This window comes from Anoplopoma fimbria, chromosome 15 (assembly GCF_027596085.1).
Source record: "Anoplopoma fimbria isolate UVic2021 breed Golden Eagle Sablefish chromosome 15, Afim_UVic_2022, whole genome shotgun sequence".
NCBI classification, from domain to species: Eukaryota; Metazoa; Chordata; class Actinopteri; order Perciformes; family Anoplopomatidae; genus Anoplopoma; species Anoplopoma fimbria.
In genome coordinates this window covers 8,657,537-8,681,194 of record NC_072463.1, presented here as the reverse complement: position 1 = coordinate 8,681,194, position 23,658 = coordinate 8,657,537, and the positions used below count along the sequence as shown (strand labels likewise).

At 30.7% G+C, this 23,658-nt stretch overlaps 1 protein-coding gene across 1 annotated transcript in view; it reads right to left on the bottom strand.

Annotated features, from left to right (window-relative positions):
- Window positions 1–23,658, bottom strand: part of plpp2a (phospholipid phosphatase 2a) — a 30,970-nt gene that overhangs the window by 3,648 nt on the left and 3,664 nt on the right. The window contains exons 2-4 of the mRNA XM_054613917.1: window positions 7,710–7,861; window positions 7,303–7,565; window positions 6,837–6,894 (exon numbers count right to left, since the gene is read on the bottom strand). Coding sequence (XP_054469892.1) covers window positions 6,837–6,894; window positions 7,303–7,565; window positions 7,710–7,861 — 473 coding nt within the window. The remainder of the gene's footprint in view (window positions 1–6,836; window positions 6,895–7,302; window positions 7,566–7,709; window positions 7,862–23,658) is intronic.

Here is a 23,658-nt window from a genome sequence, read left to right as displayed (position 1 = left end):
ATTCTTCGACATGCTATACTATGATGTTTTTAATCACTTTTTTGATATACTATACTATGACTTTTTTCGACATGCTATACTATGACGTTTTTTATCACTTTTTTCGACATGCTATACTATGACTTTTTTCAACGTACTACTATGCCGTTTTCAATCACTTTTTTCGACATACTATGACTTATTTCAACATACTATGATGTGTTTTATCACTTTTTTCGATATACTATACTATGACGTTTTCAATCACTTTTTTCGACATACTATACTATGACGTTTTTAATCATTTTTTTCGACATGCTATACTATGACATTCTTCGACATGCTATACTATGACGTTTTTAATCACTTTTTTGATATACTATAACTTGTCGACGTGCTATACTATGACTTTTTTTTGACAAACATTACTTTGACTTTTTTATGAGTTTTGCGACATACTTTACCATGAATGTTTTTGACATACTATGACTTTTTTCAACATATTATACTATGACTTTTTCGACACACTATACCATGAATGTTTTTGACATACTATGAATTTTTTCAACATGTTATACTTTGACTTTTTCGAAATACTATACTTTGACTTTTTTTTGGATGTACTATAATAATTCTTCATTTGATACATTATACTATGATTTTTTTTCTCACATGCAATGCTAAGACTTTTTATCCTACAGGTTGTATTCGAAAGAGCTACAACTGAAGCAACAGCATAGAGTGCTCGGATCTGCTCGTCTCCATGACATGACTCAGGATGGATTCAACCACACATTTCTCTGTTCTTGGCTGAGATGGACAGCATAGTGCTGCAAAATGTATTGTTTCAAATAAAAGCATTAACTGAATGTATTCTGTCATTTTACAGTATAAATGTTTGTATTATTATTTGATAATGAATAAAAATAAATTCCCAAAAGGTTTAATGTATGTTTAAAGCATGCAGGAAAAAGGAAAAGAAAGAATATGTGAATCCAATATTCTGTTCAATTTTTTTGACATACTATGATGTTTTTAATCACTTATTTGATATACTATACTATGACTTTTTTCGTCATACTATACTGTGACGTTTTTTATCACTTTTTTCGACATGCTATACTATGACGTTTTTAATCAATCACTTTTTTGATATACTATTCACTTTTTTTTTCGACATGCTATACTATGACGTTTTTTATCACTTTTTTCGACATGCTATACTATGACTTTTTTCAACATACTACTATGCCGTTTTCAATCACTTTTTTCGACATGCTATACTATGATGTGTTTTATCACTTTTTTCGATATACTATACTATGACGTTTTTTATCACATTTTTCGACATACTATACTATGACGTTTTTTATCACATTCTTCGACATGCTATACTATGACGTTTTTTATACTATCACATTTTTCTACATACTATACTATGACGTTTTTTATCACTTTTTTCGACATGCTATACTATGACGTTTTTCGACATGCTATACAACATACTAATATGCCATTTTCAATCACTTTTTTCGACATACTATACTATGACGTTTTTCGACATGCTATACTATGACGTTTTCAATGACTTTTTTCGACATACTATACTATGATGTGTTTTATCACTTTTTTAAAAACATGCTATATTATGACGTTTTTTATCACTTTTTTCGACATGCTATACTATGACTTTTTTCAACATACTACTATGCCGTTTTCAATCACTTTTTTCGACATACTATGACTTATTTCGACATACTATGATGTGTTTTATCACTTTTTTCGATATACTATACTATGACGTTTTTTATCACTTTTTTCGACATACTATACTATGACGTTTTTTATCACTTTTTTCGACATGCTATACTATGACGTTTTAATCATTTTTTTCGACATGCTATACTATGATGTTTTTAATCACTTTTTTGATATACTATACTATCACTTTTTTCGACATGCTATACTATGACGTTTTTTATCACTTTTTTCGACATACTATACTATGACGTTTTCCGACATGCTATACTATGACTTTTTAATTATTTTTTTCGACATGCTATACTATGACGTTTTTTATCACTTTTTTCGACATGCTATACTATGACGTTTTTTATCATTTTTTTTCGACATGCTATACTTTTTATCACATTTTTCGACATGCTATACTATGACGTTTTCAATGACTTTTTCCGACAAACTATACTATGACGTTTTTTATCACTTTTTTCGACATACTATACTATGACGTTTTTCGACATGCTATACTATGACGTTTTCAATGACTTTTTTCGACATGCTATACTATGACTTTTTAATAATTTTTTTCGACATGCTATACTATGACGTTTTTCGACATGCTATACTATGACGTTTTCAATCACATTTTTCGACATACTATACTATGACGTTTTTTATCACATTCTTCGACATGCTATACTATGACGTTTTTTATCACTTTTTTCGACATACTATAATATGATGTTTTTAATCACTTTTTTCGACATGCTATACTATGATGTGTTTTATCACTTTTTTAAAAACATGCTATATTATGACGTTTTTTATCACTTTTTTCGATGCTATACTATACTATCACTTTTTTCAACATACTATGACTATTTTTCGACATACTATACTATGACTTTTTATCACTTTTTTCGACATACTATACTATGACGTTTTTTCACTTTTTTTCGATATACTATACTATGACGTTTTCAATCACTTTTTTCGACATGCTATACTATGACGTTTTAATCATTTTTTTCGACATGCTATACTATGATGTTTTTAATCACTTTTTTGATATACTATACTATCACTTTTTTCGACTATACTATTTTTTTTTACTATGCTATACTATGACTATGACGTTTTTCGACATGCTATACTATGACGTTTTCAATCACTTTTTTCGACATACTATACTATGACTTTTTACATTTTTTCGACATACTATACTATGACTTTTTAATCACTTTTTTCGATATTCTATACTATCACTTTTTTAAAACATGCTATATTATGACATTTTTTTATCACTTTTTTCGACATACTATACTATGACTTTTTACTATACACACTTTTTTCGACATGCTATACTATGACGTTTTTTATCACTTTTTTCGACATACTATACTATGACGTTTTTTATCACTTTTTTCGACATGCTATACTATGACGTTTTTTATCACTTTTTTCGACATGCTATACTATGACATTCTTCGACATGCTATACTATGACATTCTTCGACATGCTATACTATGACGTTTTTAATCACTTTTTTGATATACTATACGACTTTTTTCGACGTGCTATACTATGACTTTTTTATGATTTTTTCCACATACTATGACTTTCATCGACATGCTATAATATGACTTTTTTATCATTTTTCGACATACTATACTGTGACTTTTTTTATGATTTTTTTCCACATACTATACTGACTTTTTTTGACAAACTATACTATGACTTTTTTCGACATACTATACTATGACTTTTATGCTTTTTTCCACATACTATACTATGATTTTTATCGACATGCTATACAATAACTTTTTTCCACATACTATGACTTTTTTATGATTTTTTCCACATACTATACTATGACTTTTGTGTTTTATCACTTTTTTCGATATGCTATACTATGACGTTTTTTAATCACTTTCTTCGACATACTATACTATGACTTTTTTATCACTTTTTTCAACATGCTATACTATGACTTTCTTTATGATTTTTATTGACATGCTATACTATGACCTTTTTCGACATGCTATACAATGACTTTTTTCGACATGCTATACTATGACTTTCTTTATGATTTTTATTGACATGCTATACTATACTATGACTTTTTTATGATTTTTATTGACATACTATACTATGACTTTTTTATGATTTTTTCCACATACTATACTATGACTATACTATGACTTTTTTTCCACATACTATACTATGACTTTTTTATGATTTTTTCCACATACTATGACTTTTTTTTTTCGACATGCTATACTATGACTTTTTTCATTTTTCGACATACTATACTATGACTTTTTATCCACATGCTATACTATGACTTTTTTCGACATGCTATACTATGACTTTCTTTATGATTTTTATTGACATACTATGATTTTTTCCACATACTATACTATGACTTTTATCGATATGCTATACTATGACTTTTTTTTATCATTTTTCGACATACTATACTGTGATTTTTTTCCACATACTATACTGACTTTTTTCAACATGCTATACTATGACTTTCTTTATGATTTTTATTGACATGCTATACTATGACCTTTTTCGACATGCTATACAATGACTTTTTTCGACATGCTATACTATGACTTTCTTTATGATTTTTATTGACATACTATGACTTTCTTTATGATTTTTATTGACATACTATGACTTTTTTCCACATACTATACTATGACTTTTTTCCACATACTATACTATGACTTTTTTATGATTTTTTCCACATACTATGACTTTTTTCGACATGCTATACTATGACTTTTTTCGACATACTATACTATGACTTTTTTCGACATACTATACTATGATTTTTATCGACATGCTATACTATGACTTTTTTCGACATGCTATACTATGACTTTTTTTATGATTTTTATTGACATACTATGACTTTTATCGACATGCTATACTATGACTTTTTTCGACATGCTATACTATGACTTTTTTCGACATACTATGATTTTTATCGACATGCTATACTATGACTTTTTTCCACATACTATACTATGACTTTTTTCCACATACTATACTATGACTTTTTTATGATTTTTTCCACATACTATGATTTTTGTCGACATGCTATACTATAATTTTTTTCGACATACTATACTATGACTTTTTTATGAATTTTTTTCCACATACTATACTATGACTTTTTCATGAATTTCTTTCGACATACTATACTATGACTTTTTTTCGACATACTATACTATGACTTTTTTATGAATTTCTTATACTATGATTTTATCGACACATACTATACTATGATTTTATCGACATGCTATATTATGACTTTTTTATCATTTTTCGACATACTATACTGTGACTTTTTTCATGATTTTTTTCCACATACTATACTGACTTTTATCGACATACTATACTATGACTTTTTTTCGACATACTATACTATGACTTGTTTTGTACTTTTTTCTACATACTATACTATGACTTAACGACATGCTTTTTTCGTTGGATTATTCAACATACTATACCATAGCTTTTTTCTGACATACTATGACTTTTATATAGATTTTTGACGGACTGACATCAATGATTTCTTTTTTGACAAACTATAGTCATACACTTTTTAAAGACCCTTTTGTGACGTACTACGACTTTTCTTTATAACAGTTTATAGTCTGACATTTTTATGGTGTACCATACTATGATTCTTTTCTTTTTTATGACATGAAACGCAACTTTTTCTTGATTTATTTCAACAAAATATACTTTATCATTTATGTGACATAATATAGAATGGTATTTTTATAATATTTGTTGTGACATTCTCTATTTTTAAATAATTATTTATGTTTTTATGATGTAAGACATACTGTACTATGACATTTGAATAATTATTGATGACAGTGTACTATGACATTTTTGTGACAAACTGTACTATAATGTGACTTTTTCTATGACATATTATAACATTTGTTTATCACATACTATACTTAAATACATTTTTGTGACTAACTTTTTCATGACATGCTTTACTGTAGTATGAATTGTTTGAGACATACTATAGGATTTCTAGGATATTTTTATATATTTTTTAAATGACATAGTATACTACAATATTTGTCATGACATTTTCTTGACATGATATACTATATTAAATGCATACTAAACAATACAATTTTTGTTACATACTAAAGTACATGTTTTCATGACATACTGTACTATGGCCTTTGTATCACATTTTAATTGTATATCATACTATGATTTATTTTATACCCTGACTTTTGTAATAAGATTTTGTTGCTTGTCTGGTGTTACTGATATTAAACTTAACTTCAAGATTCCTGCATAAACCCTGAAAATATGGCATTTCTGTGGGAAAATGAGAATATACAGTCTTTTCTTAATGGAAAATACTTGACTGATATTCTTTTGACCAACCCAGTAGTCCACTCGCGCCACAGAAAGGTCAGAGCTCTGCCACAGAACAGTGCTGTAAATAAAACTCATCGACATGCTATACTATGACTTTTTTCCACATACTATACTATGACTTTTTTATGATTTTTTCCACATACTATGATTTTTGTCGACATGCTATACTATAATTTTTTTCGACATACTATACTATGACTTTTTTATGAATTTTTTTCCACATAATATACTATGATTTTTATCGACATGCTATACTTTTGTAATAAGATTTTGTTGCTTGTCTGGTGTTACTGATATTAAACTTAACTTCAAGATTCCTGCATAAACCCTGAAAATATGTCATTTCTGTGGGAAAATTATGAGAATATACAGTCTTTTCTTAATGGAAAATACTTGACTGATATTCTTTTGACCAACCCAGTAGTCCACTCGCGCCACAGAAAGGTCAGAGCTCTGCCACAGAACAGTGCTGTAAATAAAACTCACTCCTCAATACTCACAGTAATTCAATTATTGAATCCATCATCTTCCGACTATTGTACAGTGTGTAATCATGAAACAATGATGTTTCTATAGCGTCTGTGTTGACCACCGCCGCCTGTTTTGAGTCACTTGTGGGTGTCTTTGGTAAACAGACATTTCCCAACTACAGAAAGTCTGAAGCAAACAATGGTGATGACACACTCACCGACAAAAAGAGCATGCAGTACATCCCGAAGGACGAGTGGCCGGAGTAGAACGACAACCTGAGGAGCAAAACAGCAATTAAACACAATTCATGAACAACAGGACATTTTCATGGGATTTCACTTGTGAATTAACATTACCATTAAAATTTTGTTGATAGTGGTTCGAATTAAGCCATACTGACAAAACTGAACATGTGTAATGCTGAACAATGATATTGTTATTAAATGGTTGAGTATGCTTGTAAAACGGGATCATTTGCTTGTTTTCTACATCACAGTAGACGTCACTTTTATTTATGACAAATACCTCAATCTTATTTCTGGTTAAAAACATTCAATTTAATGATTTAAAGTAGTTATCAGCTCTTATATGAGCTACCAGCAACTTGAATCCCAAAATATGTCTGTCTTTATAAATCTTTGTTCTGAAGTGACGTTTGATACAGTGAAGGCAGTGAGATTCACCTGGATTCAGTAACATTGCGATGGTGGCCGGTACAGTTGATCTGCAGCAAGTATCCGTTACAGCTGACCGGGGCGCACACAGCCAAGAAGTTTGGACGAGGACGACCTATAGTGAACTTAGCCAGGTCTGTCAGTGATTGGCTGACGGCTGCTCCGAACAGGAAGGTGCCAACCACCTTGTAAAGAGCTGACAAGTACTGGTTGAACTGGGAGTTGGAGTGCAGACGCTTTGTGTGGACAAGGTAGGCTTCTCCCGTGGTAATCTGGGGAGCGGATGGAAGACTTAATGAAGGATTTTCCGGTAATTTGTGAAATAAAATCTTTTGTAAAACGTATCTTTTGTTCGGTTTTATTTGTATTACTGTGTAGCAACATTTCTCAGAAGAAAAAAATTTTTAGGTACTAACAATGACAATGGAGCAGGTGATGGTGAAGGCAGCCATTGCTCCATGGGAGATGGTGTCTTTCCTGTAGGGATAGCTAATGCTCTTATCATCGCAGTAGATTCCTCTTTGGTACGGACTAAACATCAGTGTCAGGATGGCTGAGGGCAGAGCCGCTAGAAGAAGAGATAGAAAAAAAAAAAAGTCAGATGAAAGTTGTTATATAGTATGTAATAAAAATGTTATAATAATAATATGGCATAAAATACAATAGTATATTTCTTAAAATTCATAATGTAGTATGTTGGGAAAGTCAAAAAAAACATCTTAGTATATTATGTCCAGAAATAAGTCAAACTATACAATATCCAAAAAGTCATAAAATGTCATAGTATAGTATGTTGATTTTTTTTTTTTAAAAAGTCATAGTATAGTATGTCGAAAAAAGTCACAGTATAGTATGTTGAAAAAAATCTTAAAGTCATAGTATAGCATGTCGATAAAAGTCATAGTATAGTATGTGGAAAAAAAGTCATAAAAAAAAGTCATAGTATAGTATGTGGAAAAAAAGTCATAAAAAAAAGTCATAGTATAGCATGTCGATGAAAGTCATAGTATGTCGATAAAAGTCACAGTGTAGTATGTCGAAAAAATTCATAAAAAAGTCATAGTATAGTATGTCTAAGAAAGTCATAAAAAGTCATAGTATAGTATGTCGATAAAAATCATAAAAAAGTCATAGAATAGCATGTGGAAAAAAATCATAAAAGAATTATGTATAGTATGTCGAATAAAATCATAAAAGGCTATGGTATAGTATGTCGAAAAAAGTCAGAGTATAGTATGTTGAAAAAAATCTTTAAAAAGTCATAGTATAGTATGTCGATAAAAATCATAAAAAAGTCATAGAATAGTAGGTAAATTTTTTTTTGAAAATGTCATAGTATAGTTTGTCGAAAAAAGTCATAAAAAAGTCATAGTATAGCATGTCGATAAAAGTCATAGTATAGTATGTGGAAAAAAAATCTTTAAAGAATCATAGTATAGTACGTCGAAAAAAATCATAGGATAGTATGTCGAAAAAAGTCAGAATAGTATGTCGAAAAAAATAATTAAAAAGTCATAGTATAGTATGTCGAAAAAAGTCATAAAAAAAGTCAGAATAGTACGTCGATTTTTTTTTGAAAACGTCATAGTATAGTTTGTCGAAAAAAGTCACAGTATAGTATGTTGAAAAAAATCTTAAAAAGGTCATAGTATAGTATGTTGAAAAAAGTCATAGTATAGTATGTCGAAAAAAGTCATAAAAAAAGTCATAGTATAGCATGTCGGTAAAAGTCACAGTATATTATGTCGATAAAAGTCATAGTATAGTATGTGGAAAAGAATCATAAAAAAAATCAAAGTATAGTACGTCGAAAAAAATCATAGTATAGTTCGTCGAAAAGAAATCATAGTATAGTATGTCGAAAAAAATCATAGAATAGTATGTCGGGAAAAATAATTAAAAAGTCATCGAATAGTATGTTGAAAAAAGTCATGAAAAAAGTCATAGAATAGTACTTCGAATTTTTTTTTGAAAAAGTCATAGTGTAGTTTGTCGAAAAAAGTCACAGTATAGTATGTTGAAACAAGTCATAAAAAAGTCATAGTATAGCATGTCGATAAAAGTCACAGTATAGTATGTCGATAAAAGTCATAGTATAGCATGTCGATAAAAATCATAGTATAGTATTTGGAAAAGAAACATAAAAAAAGTCATAGTATAGTATGTTGAAAAAAATCTTTAAAAAGTCATAGTATAGTATGTCAAAAAAAGTCGTAGAATAGTATGTGGGAAAAAATCATAAAAAAGTCATAGTATAGTATGTCGAAAAAAGTCACAGTATAGTATGTCGATTTTTTTTTTTTAAAAGTTATAGTATAGCATGTCGATAAAAGTCATTGAATAGTATGTGGGAAAAAGAAAAATCATAAAAAAAAAAAAAATCATAGTATAGCATGTCGATAAAAATCATAGTATATTATGTCGAAAAAAGTCATAGAATAGTATGTCGAAAAAATTAATTAAAAAGTCATAGTATAGTATGTCGATAAAAGTCATAAAAAAAAGTCATAGTATAGCATGTCGGTAAAAGTCACAGTATATTATGTCGATAAAAGTCATAAAAAAAGTCATAGTATAGCATGTCGATAAAAATCATAGTATAGTATGTGGAAAAGAATCATAAACAAAATCAAAGTATAGTACGTCGAAAAAAATCATAGTATAGTTCGTCGAAAAGAAATCATAGTATAGTATGTCGAAAAAAATCATAGAATAGTATGTCGAAAAAAATAATTAAAAAGTCATAGTATAGTATGTCGAAAAAAGTCATAAAAAAGTCATAGAATAGTACTTCGAATTTTTTTTGGAAAAAGTCATAGTGTAGTTTGTCGAAAAAAGTCACAGTATAGTATGTTGAAAAAAATCTTAAAAAAGTCATCGAATAGTATGTTGAAAAAAGTCATGAAAAAAGTCATAGTATAGTATGTCGAAAAAAGTCATAAAAAAAGTCATAGTATAGCATGTCGGTAAAAGTCACAGTATATTACGTCGAAAGAAATCATAGTATAGTTCGTCGGAAAAAAAATAATAGTATAGTATGTCGAAAAATGTAATAAAAAACTCATGGTATAGTATGTCGGAAAAAATCATAGAATAGTATGTCGAAAAAAATAATTAAAAAGTCATAGTATAGTATGTCGAAAAAAAGTCATAAAAAAGTCATAGAATAGTACTTCGAAATTTATTTTGAAAAAGTCATAGTTTAGTTTGTCGAAAAAAGTCACAGTATAGTATGTTGAAAAAAGTCATAAAAAAAAGTCATAGTATAGCATGTCGATAAAAGTCACAGTATAGTATGTCGATAAAAGTCATAGTATAGCATGTCGATAAAAATCATAGTATAGTATGTGGAAAAGAAACATAAAAAAAATCATTGTATAGTATGTCGAAAAAAGTCATAGTATAGTATGTCGAAAAAAAATAATTAAAAAGTCATAGTATAGTATGTCAAAAAAAGTCGTAGAATAGTATGTGGGAAAAAATCATAAAAAAGTCATAGTATAGTATGTCGAAAAAAGTCACAGTATAGTATGTCGATTTTTTTTTTTAAAAAGTTATAGTATAGCATGTCGATAAAAGTCATTGAATAGTATGTGGGGAAAAAGAAAAATCATAAAAAAAAAAAAAAATCATAGTATAGCATGTCGATAAAAATCATAGTATATTATGTCGAAAAAAGTCATAGAATAGTATGTCGAAAAAATTAATTAAAAAGTCATAGTATAGTATGTCGATAAAAGTCATAAAAAAAAGTCATAGTATAGCATGTCGGTAAAAGTCACAGTATATTATGTCGATAAAAGTCATAAAAAAGTCATAGTATAGCATGTCGATAAAAATCATAGTATAGTATGTGGAAAAGAATCATAAACAAAATCAAAGTATAGTACGTCGAAAAAATCATAGTATAGTTCGTTGAAAAGAAATCATAGTATAGTATGTCGAAAAAAATCATAGAATAGTATGTCGAAAAAAATAATTAAAAAGTCATAGTATAGTATGTCGAAAAAAGTCATAAAAAAGTCATAGAATAGTACTTCGAATTTTTTTTGGAAAAAGTCATAGTGTAGTTTGTCGAAAAAAGTCACAGTATAGTATGTTGAAAAAAATCTTAAAAAAGTCATCGAATAGTATGTTGAAAAAAGTCATGAAAAAAGTCATAGTATAGTATGTCGAAAAAGTCATAAAAAAAGTCATAGTATAGCATGTCGGTAAAAGTCACAGTATATTACGTCGAAAGAAATCATAGTATAGTTCGTCGAAAAAAAAAAATAATAGTATAGTATGTCGAAAAATGTAATAAAAAACTCATGGTATAGTATGTCGGAAAAAATCATAGAATAGTATGTCGAAAAAAATAATTAAAAAGTCATAGTATAGTATGTCGAAAAAAAGTCATAAAAAAGTCATAGAATAGTACTTCGAAATTTATTTTGAAAAAGTCATAGTGTAGTTTGTCGAAAAAAGTCACAGTATAGTATGTTGAAAAAAGTCATAAAAAAAGTCATAGTATAGCATGTCGATAAAAGTCACAGTATAGTATGTCGATAAAAGTCATAGTATAGCATGTCGATAAAAATCATAGTATAGTATGTGGAAAAGAAACATAAAAAAAGTCATAGTATAGTATGTCGAAAAAAATTATAGAATAGTATGTCGAAAAAAATAATTAAAAAGTCATAGTATAGTATGTCAAAAAAAGTCGTAGAATAGTATGTGGGAAAAAATCATAAAAAAGTCATAGTATAGTATGTCGAAAAAAGTCACAGTATAGTATGTCGATTTTTTTTTTTTAAAAGTTATAGTATAGCATGTCGATAAAAGTCATTGAATAGTATGTGGGAAAAAAAAATCCTAAAAAAAAAATCATAGTATAGCATGTCGATAAAAATCATAGTATATTATGTCGAAAAAAGTCATAGAATAGTATGTCGAAAAAATTAATTAAAAAGTCATAGTATAGTATGTCGATAAAAGTCATAAAAAAAGTCATAGTATAGCATGTCGGTAAAAGTCACAGTATATTATGTCGATAAAAGTCATAAAAAAAGTCATAGTATAGCATGTCGATAAAAATCATAGTATAGTATGTGGAAAAGAATCATAAACAAAATCAAAGTATAGTACGTCGAAAAAAATCATAGTATAGTTCGTTGAAAAGAAATCATAGTATAGTATGTCGAAAAAATCATAGAATAGTATGTCGAAAAAAATAATTAAAAAGTCATAGTATAGTATGTCGAAAAAAGTCATAAAAAAGTCATAGAATAGTACTTCGAATTTTTTTTGGAAAAAGTCATAGTGTAGTTTGTCGAAAAAAGTCACAGTATAGTATGTTGAAAAAAATCTTTAAAAAGTCATCGTATAGTATGTTGAAAAAAGTCATGAAAAAAGTCATAGTATAGTATGTCGAAAAAAGTCATAAAAAAAGTCATAGTATAGCATGTCGGTAAAAGTCACAGTATATTACGTCGAAAGAAATCATAGTATAGTTCGTCGGAAAAAAAATAATAGTATAGTATGTCGAAAAATGTCATAAAAAACTCATGGTATAGTATGTCGGAAAAAATCATAGAATAGTATGTCGAAAAAAATAATTAAAAAGTCATAGTATAGTATGTCGAAAAAAAGTCATAAAAAAGTCATAGAATAGTACTTCGAAATTTATTTTGAAAAAGTCATAGTTTAGTTTGTCGAAAAAAGTCACAGTATAGTATGTTGAAAAAAGTCATAAAAAAGTCATAGTATAGCATGTCGATAAAAGTCACAGTATAGTATGTCGATAAAAGTCATAGTATAGCATGTCGATAAAAATCATAGTATAGTATGTGGAAAAGAAACATAAAAAAAGTCATAGTATAGTATGTCGAAAAAAATTATAGAATAGTATGTCGAAAAAAATAATTAAAAAGTCTTAGTATAGTATGTCGAAAAAAGTCATAAAAAAGTCATAGAATAGTACTTCGAAATTTATTTTGAAAAAGTCATAGTGTAGTTTGTCGAAAAAAGTCACAGTATAGTATGTTGAAAAAAGTCATAAAAAAAGTCATAGTATAGCATGTCGATAAAAGTCACAGTATAGTATGTGGAAAAAAATCATAAAAAAGTCATAGTATAGCATGTCGATAAAAATCATAGTATAGTATTTGGAAAAGAAACATAAAAAAAGTCATAGTATAGTATGTCGAAAAAAGTCATAGTATAGTATGTGGGAAAAAATCATAAAAAAGTCATAGTATAGTATGTCGAAAAAAAGTCACAGTATAGTATGTCGATTTTTTTTATTTTAAAGTTATAGTATAGCATGTCGATAAAAGTCATTGAATAGTATGTGGGGAAAAAAAAATCATAAAAAAAAAATCATAGTATAGCATGTCGATAAAAATCATAGTATATTATGTCGAAAAAAGTCATAGAATAGTATGTCGAAAAAATTAATTAAAAAGTCATAGTATAGCATGTCGGTAAAAGTCACAGTATATTATGTCGATAAAAGTCATAGTATAGCATGTCGATAAAAATCATAGTATAGTATGTGGAAAAGAATCATAAAAAAAATCAAAGTATAGTGCGTCGAAAAAAATCATAGTATAGTTCGTCGAAAAGAAATCATAGTATAGTATGTCGAAAAAAATCATAGAATAGAATGTTGAAAAAAATAATTAAAAAGTCATAGTATAGTATGTCGAAAAAGTCATAAAAAAGTCATAGAATAGTACTTCGAATTTTTTTTGGAAAAAGTCATAGTGTAGTTTGTCGAAAAAAGTCACAGTATAGTATGTTGAAAAAAATCTTTAAAAAGTCATCGTATAGTATGTTGAAAAAAGTCATGAAAAAAGTCATAGTATAGTATGTCGAAAAAAGTCATAAAAAAAGTCATAATATAGCATGTCGGTAAAAGTCACAGTATATTACGTCGAAAGAAATCATAGTATAGTTCGTCGAAAAAAAATCATAGTATAGTATGTCGAAAGATGTCATAAAAAACTCATGGTATAGTATGTCGGAAAAAATCATAGAATAGTATGTTGAAAAAAAGTCATAAAAAAAGTCATAGAATAGTACTTCGAAATTTATTTTGAAAAAGTCATAGTTTAGTTTGTCGAAAAAAGTCACAGTATAGTATGTTGAAAAAAGTCATAAAAAAAGTCATAGTATAGCATGTCGATAAAAGTCACAGTATAGTATGTCGATAAAAGTCATAGTATAGTATGTGGAAAAGAAACATTAAAAAAAGTCATAGAATAGTATGTCGAAAAAAATTATAGAATAGTATGTCGAAAAAAATAATTAAAAAGTCTTAGTATAGTATGTCGAAAAAAGTCATAAAAAAGTCATAGAATAGTACTTCGAAATTTATTTTGAAAAAGTCAGTGTAGTTTGTCGAAAAAAGTCACAGTATAGTATGTTGAAAAAAGTCATAAAAAAAGTCATAGTATAGCATGTCGATAAAAGTCACAGTATAGTATGTCGATAAAAGTCATAGTATAGTATGTGGAAAAGAAATCTTAAAAAAGCCATAGTATAGCATGTCGATAAAAATCATTGTATAGTATGTCGATAAAAGTCATAGTATAGTATGTCGAAAGAAATCTTAAAAAAGCCATAGTATAGCATGTCGATAAAAATCATTGTATAGTATGTCGAAAAAAGTCATAGTATAGTATGTCGAAAAAAGTCATTGAATAGTATGTGGGAAAAAGAAAAATCATAAAAAATAAATCATAGCATAGTATGTCGAAAAAAGCCATAAAAAAGTCATAGTATAGTATGTCGAAAAAAGTCATAAAAAAGTCATAGAATAGTATGTCGAAGAAAGTCATTGAATATTATGTGGGAAAAAGAAAAATCATAAAAAAAAATCATGTCGAATTGTTTTTTTAAAAAGTCATAGTATAGTTTGTCGAAAAAAGTCACAGTATAGTATGTTGAAAAAAATCATAAAACAGTCATAGCATAGTATGTCGAAATTTATTTTGAAAAAGTCATAGTATAGTTTGTCGAAAAAAGTCACAGTATAGTATGTTGAAAAAAATCTTTAAAAACTCATAGTATAGTATGTCGAAAAAAGTCATAGTGTAGCATGTCGATAAAAGTCACAGTATATTATGTCGATAAAAGTCATAGTATAGCATGTCGAAAAAAGTCATAGTATGTCGAAAAAAGTCATTGAATATTATGTGGGAAAAAGAAAAATCATGAAAAAAAAATCATAGTATAGTATGTCGAAAAAAACCTTAAAAAAGTCATAGTATAGTATGTCGAAGAAAGTCATTGAATAGTATGTGGGAAAAAGAAAAATCATAAAACAAAATCATAGTATGTCGAAAAAAATCATAGTATAGCATGTCGATAAAAATCATAGTATATTATGTCGAAAAAAGTCATACAATAGTATGTCGAAAAAATTAATTAAAAAGTCATAGTATAGCATGTCGATAAAAGTCATAAAAAAGTCACAGTATAGTATGGCAAATTTTTTGGGGAAAAAGTCATGGTATAGTTTGTCGAAAAAAGTCACAGTATAGTATGTTGAAAGAAATCTTAAAAAACTCAGTATAGTATGTCGGAAAAAGTCATAAAAAAGTCACAGTATAGTATGTTGAAAGAAATCTTAAAAAACTCAGTATAGCATGTCGAAAAAAGTCATAGAATAGTATGTGAGGAAAAAAAAATAAAAAAGTCATAGTATCGTATGTGGGGAAAAACACATAAAAAAGTCATAGTATAGTATGTCGAAAAAATTAATTAAAAAGTCATAGTATAGCATGTCGATAAAAGTCATAAAAAAGTCATAGTATAGTATGTCGAATTGTTTTTTGAAAAAGTCATATTATAGTTTGTCGAAAAAAGTCACAGTATAGTATGTTGAAAAAAATCATAAAAAAGTCATAGTATATAGCATGTTGAAAAAAATCTTTAAAAAGTCATAGTATGTCGAAAAAAGTCAAAAAAGTTATAGTATAGTATGTCGAAGAAAGTCATTGAATATTATGTGGGAAAAAGAAAAATCATAAAAAAAAAAATCATAGTATAGTATGTCGAATTGTTTTTTTTAAAAAGTCATAGTATAGTTTGTCGAAAAAAGTCACAGTATAGTATGTTGAAAAAAATCATTAAAAAGTCATAGTATAGTATGTCGAAATTTATTTTGAAAAAGTAATAGTATAGTTTGTCGAAAAAAGTCACAGTATAGTATGCTGAAAAAAATCATTAAAAAGTCATAGTATAGTATGTCGAAAAAAGTCAGTGTAGCATGTCGATAAAAGTCACAGTATATTATGTCGATAAAAGTCATAGTATAGCATGTCGAAAAAAGTCATAGTATGTCGAAAAAAGTCATTGAATATTATGTGGGAAAAAAAAAAATCATAGTCTAGTATGTCGAAAAAAGTCAGAAAAAAGTCAGTATAGTATGTCGAAAGAAGTCATACTATAGTATGTTGAAAAAAATCTCAAAAAAGTCATAGTATGTCGAAAAAAGTCATAAAAAAGTTATAGTATAGTATGTCGAAAAAAATCTTAAAAAAGTCATGGTATAGTATGTCGATAAAAGTCATAGAATAGTATGTGGGGAAAAAAACATAAAAAAGTCATAGTATAGTATGTGGGGGAAAAAAAAACATAAAAAAGTCATAGTATGTCGAAAAAAGTCATAAAAAAGTCATAGTATAGTCTGTCAAAAAAGTCATAAAAGGAGTTATTTGTCATTAATATGTAAATCCAGTTTTACATCGTTGTAGTTTACATGAGTTTTTTTCCTGCAAATTATCTCCTTATAATGCTAGAGAATATGTGTATTTTCTTGCAAATTTGCCACTAAAACCTCAGTTATGTTCTAAAGGTGGAAAATTCTGAGGTTTTCCTTGAAATATTACCTACATTGGTCGTCAAATAAATAAATTATAGTATGCCATAAATATGTCATTAAAAAACCCCACAAAAAAGTCATATTAAAGTATGCCATAGAAATGTCAAAAAAAATTGCAAGGTATAGTACCTTGTTTCTCAAAGTGGGGCCTACAGGCCGATCGCGACATTAAGCGAATTGTTTTTGCAGTCCCTGAACATGACATGAAATGCATGTCAATTACATCAATTATACGCTGGTTTCCTAAACTTCGTCATCAGAACTTTTAAAGACCTCTGGTTTCAGATACTGTTTTTTCAAAATGCTTTGAAATGGTCAGTTCATATATAAAAAAAGATTCTCTAGGGGGGAATTCCCGCAGACCCCCGAAGGGTTGGGTCAAAGAAGGAATACAATAAAAATAGTCCCCCCACCTCTTAAATTAGTGTTCACTGCTCAGATTTAAAGTTAAAGTCTCTAGAGTGAAGCTACTGTAACTGCTTAAAGTAAACACAGGCATTAAAACCTTTCAGCTGCGTGTTGACAAGTTAACCTCAACACAATGAGATGCAGCTCAGGAAACAGCTAAGAACACAATGATAGAATAATCTTTCAGCTTGGGCAAAAGGCCCAACTCTGCCAAGTAAATTAATTTGTCATCGGTAGAGCTTAGTGGCAACAACTTAACCTCTATGTGCGGTGGTCACTCCATGAAGTATAACTATGGAGACACACGGGACAGGACAGCCATGACCTTTGACATCAGGGCACTGTTTACACAACGAAGGGCATGGGAGCTGAGGATTGAACTAGGACACACATTCAAATGCATAAAAAAAAGATATGTGCACTACAATCTCATACATACTGGATACATACTCTATAACCCACAGAGGTTTCTAAAAAAATGCATGCAAGTTTTGAATGACAAGTATTTTTTGTGAGCGTCCTTTTTAAATTTGGTGTAAATTTAGTTTTTCCACAAGTGCAAACAAAAGACTCAGAGTTCAGAGTCTCACAGCAACAGCAGAAACACATAAACCTGTCTCTTAAATCTGAGCAGGGACAATAGACCAATCTACAGGACTGATGTCAGGAACCTTCCGGGCAACTCTCAAATACTTTTCCTGTTTTCAAGAGCCCATCGCTGAACTCATGACGCTGATGAGAGCCAGGAATGTTTGTTTTGCGAAGCGGGAGCAGGACTGTAAATTTACTAGGCAATGCCATAAGAGTGGCTCTCCACTAAGATATTGCTTCCTTCCTCCAGAGTTTGTGACAGGCAGGACTAAATGAAACACATAAAAACACATAATCACAGGAAAACATGTGCCAGAGAGGTCATTTTGGGTTGTGTCTATGGTTACCCACAAATTGTGAAAACTTGCAAAACCTCTTACGAGACTCAATGCCCATTCAAGGTCGATGCCCAACCTTAACCATTAGAGGTCGATGCCCAACCTTAACCATTAGAGGTCGATGCCCAACCTTAACCATTCATGGTCAATGCCCAACCTTAACCATTAGAGGTCAATGGCCAATGCCTTAATGCAGACGTCTACTGTTCCAGAGTGTGAATTAAGTTCGGGGTCATACATTCTGTCTGTCAAGTGTGAACATTTAGAGCCAGTATTATCTGATTTGCTTCCTACTACTGACAGGAATATTAATGCACAACACTATTAGTATGAATAAACAAAAGAAGAAGTGGAAACTGGAAACTTGGAAAGAAAGAAAGACCTCAAAACTGATTTAATACCAAATAAGGAAAAAGTGAAATCTTTTCTGGCATGAAAAGAAAAGACTCCCACACCACTTAGACTCTTGATTTGGTACGGCTGAAAGCAAAACTATGGAGTGAAGGTAACCAGTTAAGCTGTATAATGAGCTGAAAACCCATAACGCTCATTAACAAAATACCTGCACTGTGCAGTATAATTTAAAGTTCTTACAACATATGCCAGATTTAATTGTGTTGTTGCACTGAATTGCATTAGATTTTACAGTTGTCAATGTCACTGTGTTTTTTCCTATCGAGTGCCTCCTTAAGCACCTACCAGTCTGCCCCACCCACTAGTTTATGTCACAGTGCCTGATGAACAAAAAGGCTGGCCACTGTGACTTATTTAATATTTATTTCCCAACAAGTGCCATTAATGATCTTTGATGACAAGCCGTTTCCTCATTGAACAGAATGTATTTCCTTGAAAGGAGGCCCTCCATTTGCTCTTCACATTTCAAGAGTTCATTATTCCAGCAGGTCATGCATGCTCTCAGCTTCTCTCTGAAGTGAGGTCCAACCATTGTTTATTCTGCAGGGTGCAAGCATAACATTTAGATAAGAGGCTGCTGGGTGTTTCACAAAAGTCTCTGGTGGCTTCACACTGCCAGGGTGGAGATGTGAGTGGACATAGTTGGGCCACACACACACACACACACACACACGCATGCACGTCAATTTCCCTTCGTATCAAACATGCTCCAACAGCCTCTGGGAGCCGAGCCCATAGAGAGTTCCTATTATCTGAGTGGGACTGACCGCTTTTTTTTATCTGCTATTATTCCAGAAGGCCTGTATGTTTTTACAGGCAATTTTTTTTAATGGTGGGGCGGTCTCCTCTCCCAGGGGCTGGGCAGAGCCGAGGGGGACAGAGGTTCATTCCCCAAATTTACAAAAAAAACTGCAGCCTTTCCTTTCCTTTCAGGAAGAAAAGTACTTCATTTGTATACACTGTAATAAACAGAATGTGATTGTTTTTTATATCGGTGTTCTCCGTTTATTTAGGTGATATCTGTTATGTTAGTGCACGTACTTTACCAACATGTGTTGTGCTAAGAAATGGAGCTCACCATTATCAGACGAATTAGTGGAAAGCTTAGCTTAGCATAAAGATTGCAGGTAGGAGGAAACAGCTACCGACCATGTCCAAAATGAAAAAAGTCTAATTTACTTGCTGCTTTGCGAAGATTTTATTTCAAAGATAACATTTTAAAAAGTAAAATCTTAGTATGGTGATTCAAATTTTTCGAGTTTTGGAGAATATTCTCAACCTGTGAAATACTTTTTCTTTACTTAACTTACTTTACCTTCATCCTCAAATCCATCCTTTCCTTCTTAAACTGATTTGAAAATCTGAGAAAACTGGAGGGTTTAACCTGAAACCAAACTTTAAACAGACTGCACCATCTTTACTTTCCCTTTTCAGTACGTTTTACTACAGATACCTGTTGTACTAGGTAAAACTTTCCCTGGAGGACATTTGCTTGTATCAGATTATTTTTCATTCTGTGGTACCGTTGGTGGACTGTAACAGCTTGTATCATCCTACTCTGACATTTTAGCTGTTGAGTTTATTTTCCTCTATGACCTTTTACAGCCTCAAACAATGTCGAAATGAGTTCAACCTCCTTTTCTAAAGACACACACACACACACAGAGAGAGTTTCTGCTGAGTATTTGTCCTCGGTAACAAAACGTCCACAGAAGAGATAAAAAAAGGCAGAAGGGAAAGTATTGTCTTACGCTTTCACAATCTCTTCTGGCAAGAGCTCAACCCCGATTCAGCTTTGAGAAAATAAACATGATGGAATTTGGGATCAGACACAAGTACAACTTACCCTTGACCTCTGACCCAGCGGGAAGTGGAAAGTGTTCCTGTTATTCAGCGCTCAAGATGAGTCCTCATCTGAATAACCGACACATTGATAGGGAACAGGTTACTGTGTTGTAGGTGTCCATTTGTTTGAGGTTAAATCTCAACAGCCGAATGTTAGATTTGTGCCTCTGCAGTTTGTTAGCCAACAGGGATTTGAAACTAGTGTTCTACATCACACTGAGGTGCTCAGAAAACCAATATTTAACTCCTTCTTTTGTTTATTTTGGTTTTATCTTCGGTGCTCATTGGTTTGGGATTTCTCCACTGCATTTCCCAGTATTTTATCTCTCTCCATAATGGCTATCATTGTTCTTCATATTTGGGGGGGCTAATCTTCTATTACACCCGGAAAAAACTGCTGCTGAAAAGAAAGTGCATCATTTCCTGTTAGGCAAGGGATTTTTCCTGGGAAAGTCCAACACAACACTGTATGAAGAAAAGCTTTCTTGGTAAATTGCAGCTTTTGAGTAAGAAACCATGTTTGTATGAAAAGGTTGAGTGGCACTTCTTTAGGCCCTTAAGACCTGAGTTTAGTCTACTAATAAAAGAGTAGAAATTTAGTGAAAAAGGTGAAAACATTTTCTTAGTTCTCCACTTCTGCCACCCCGGACTCTTTTACCTTGCAACATATACTACTGTATGTCAAAAACTTTGCTGATATTTATTTATCAAATACAATGTCACTGACTAAGACCAAAAAAAACACATGATGGCCATGACAATGCTGGGTCTGAAGGGGTTAAACAGTACTACATATTCTTTGTTGTGTTGGATTGTACTCCAGTATGACTGAACCGTCTTGGCAAGGAGGAGAGTTATGTTTCTGATTTATTTGTAGGCTTTAGCAGTAAATCTCATGTGTGAAAAAAAACTGAATTAATTACATTTCTTTGTGTGATTCCAGATTTCACACAAAGAAAGTACTGTGCTTGAATCACAAAAAATGTGGCACGTGTCCCTTGATTGTCTTTCACTTAGTGGTTCAAGCAGGTTGTACAGTTCTAAACACTTCCTACTATTAGCGTACATTAAACAGGATAGTGTGGTTGTTCTTGGTTGAGATGTGCTCTCTCTGAAGAATTTTTAGTTTGAATTATGTTGAAGCAGTCTATAAATCAAACAATCCTCCAGAAGCTCATATCTCACTGAAGAGTGCAAAGTAACAGTGAAAAACTGACTTTAACCTTTGAAAAAAGCTTATAAATAATGCTTCCTCTCTCACATGAAGCCACAACAGTACTGAAAGGTCCTTCTGAAACCATTCAGCAATACATTTAACTCCACAATGTTCTGTTTTACAAGAATCTAACCCACAAAAATACACACACACACACTTTCTCTTCGCATCTCTTCTTCATTTTCACACGCCGGAGCAGAAGTCAACACTTTTAACTTGACTTTGACACATATTTGGCAGAGTCAGATACTGTGTGTGTGTGTGTGTGTGTGTGTGTGTGTGTGTGTGTGTGTGTGTGTGTGTGTGTGTGTGTGTGTGTGTGTGTGTGTGTGTGTGTGTGTGTCAATAAAACAGTTGGGGGTGGGGGGGCAGGGCATCTCAAACATGACATCAAGATGTTAAAATGGCGCATAAATAACACTCAGCAGAGACAAACAACTGCTGTCATCAGCAACTCACTGCGTTGTCACAGTTAAATCCTGTAGATTGTAATAAGTTCTACAATGTGGCTGTATTTGTAATTACACAAGGAGCAAAACAATGTTTAGGTTACGATGATAGTAAATTGAATATTTGGGGTTTGGACTGTTGGATTGTCAAAACAAGACATTTTAAGACGTCACCTTGGACTCTGGGAACATGTAATAGGCATGGTGTTCAACACCTCTCCCACACTGGTGCGCATCCCCCCCCCTCTCTCATTTTTGCACATGAAAACCAAAGACAAATGTCTGCCTCTGGCACGCAAAAGTAGACAAAGTATTTTGTATTCTATTGTGCTATCTGTAGACCAAACAATGAATCCATTAAATAAGAAAATAATCCCCAGATAACTGATGCAGCCTGCATATATAGTATACGTCTATAGAACATGAGCAACAAAATGTACTAATCATTCACCATCTTCCATGGAATCTATCATACAATAGTAGATTAATAAAAAAATTCACACTTATAAACACAACTGGAAAATGAACTCAACTCTCTTTGAAACTACCTTTTGCCTCTTTTATTTACACTGGTTCACATTAACAGACACTTAACTGTCTAAACCCACTTTGTCCTGCACCCTATCCTGTTTAAGTCAGAAATACATAGAATAATTGATTTTATATATATATATATATATATATATATATATATATATATATACACATTAAATATAAAAAGAATGCTATATCTTTAAAATGGAGACATTAAATAAGCCTTGCAAACTCTTGCGCATGTGTCCAAGCTCACAAATAGTTACAGCCTGTCTGCGGTCATCTGACTTACATGTACATTTTGAGAATGACTTGAATTTTGGTTGCTGACCTGCACTTCCCATACTCCTGACTACAGCCAATGGGACTTTTGCTCCAGAGAGCAAACCTGGGACACAATTTGTTCATGAATAAACTATATGGAGTGTTAAAAATTAGTAAAATGTGAAATGATGAGGAATTAAAAACTAGTCTGAATCTGTAACTCCATGTGAAAATGACTGACATCATCATTTGAGTCTTGTGCATACCAAAGTACTTGAACCGAAACAAAAAGGAGTTACCAGAGTCATAAATATAAGTTAACAGTGAACTATGGTCCCAGTTAGCTCAAGTGCAGCACTAGCTGGGCTCGATCTTACTGACAGCCGGAAACTGACTTTTTAACCCCTTTTAGGTCACATCCTCGGTCAAATTGTG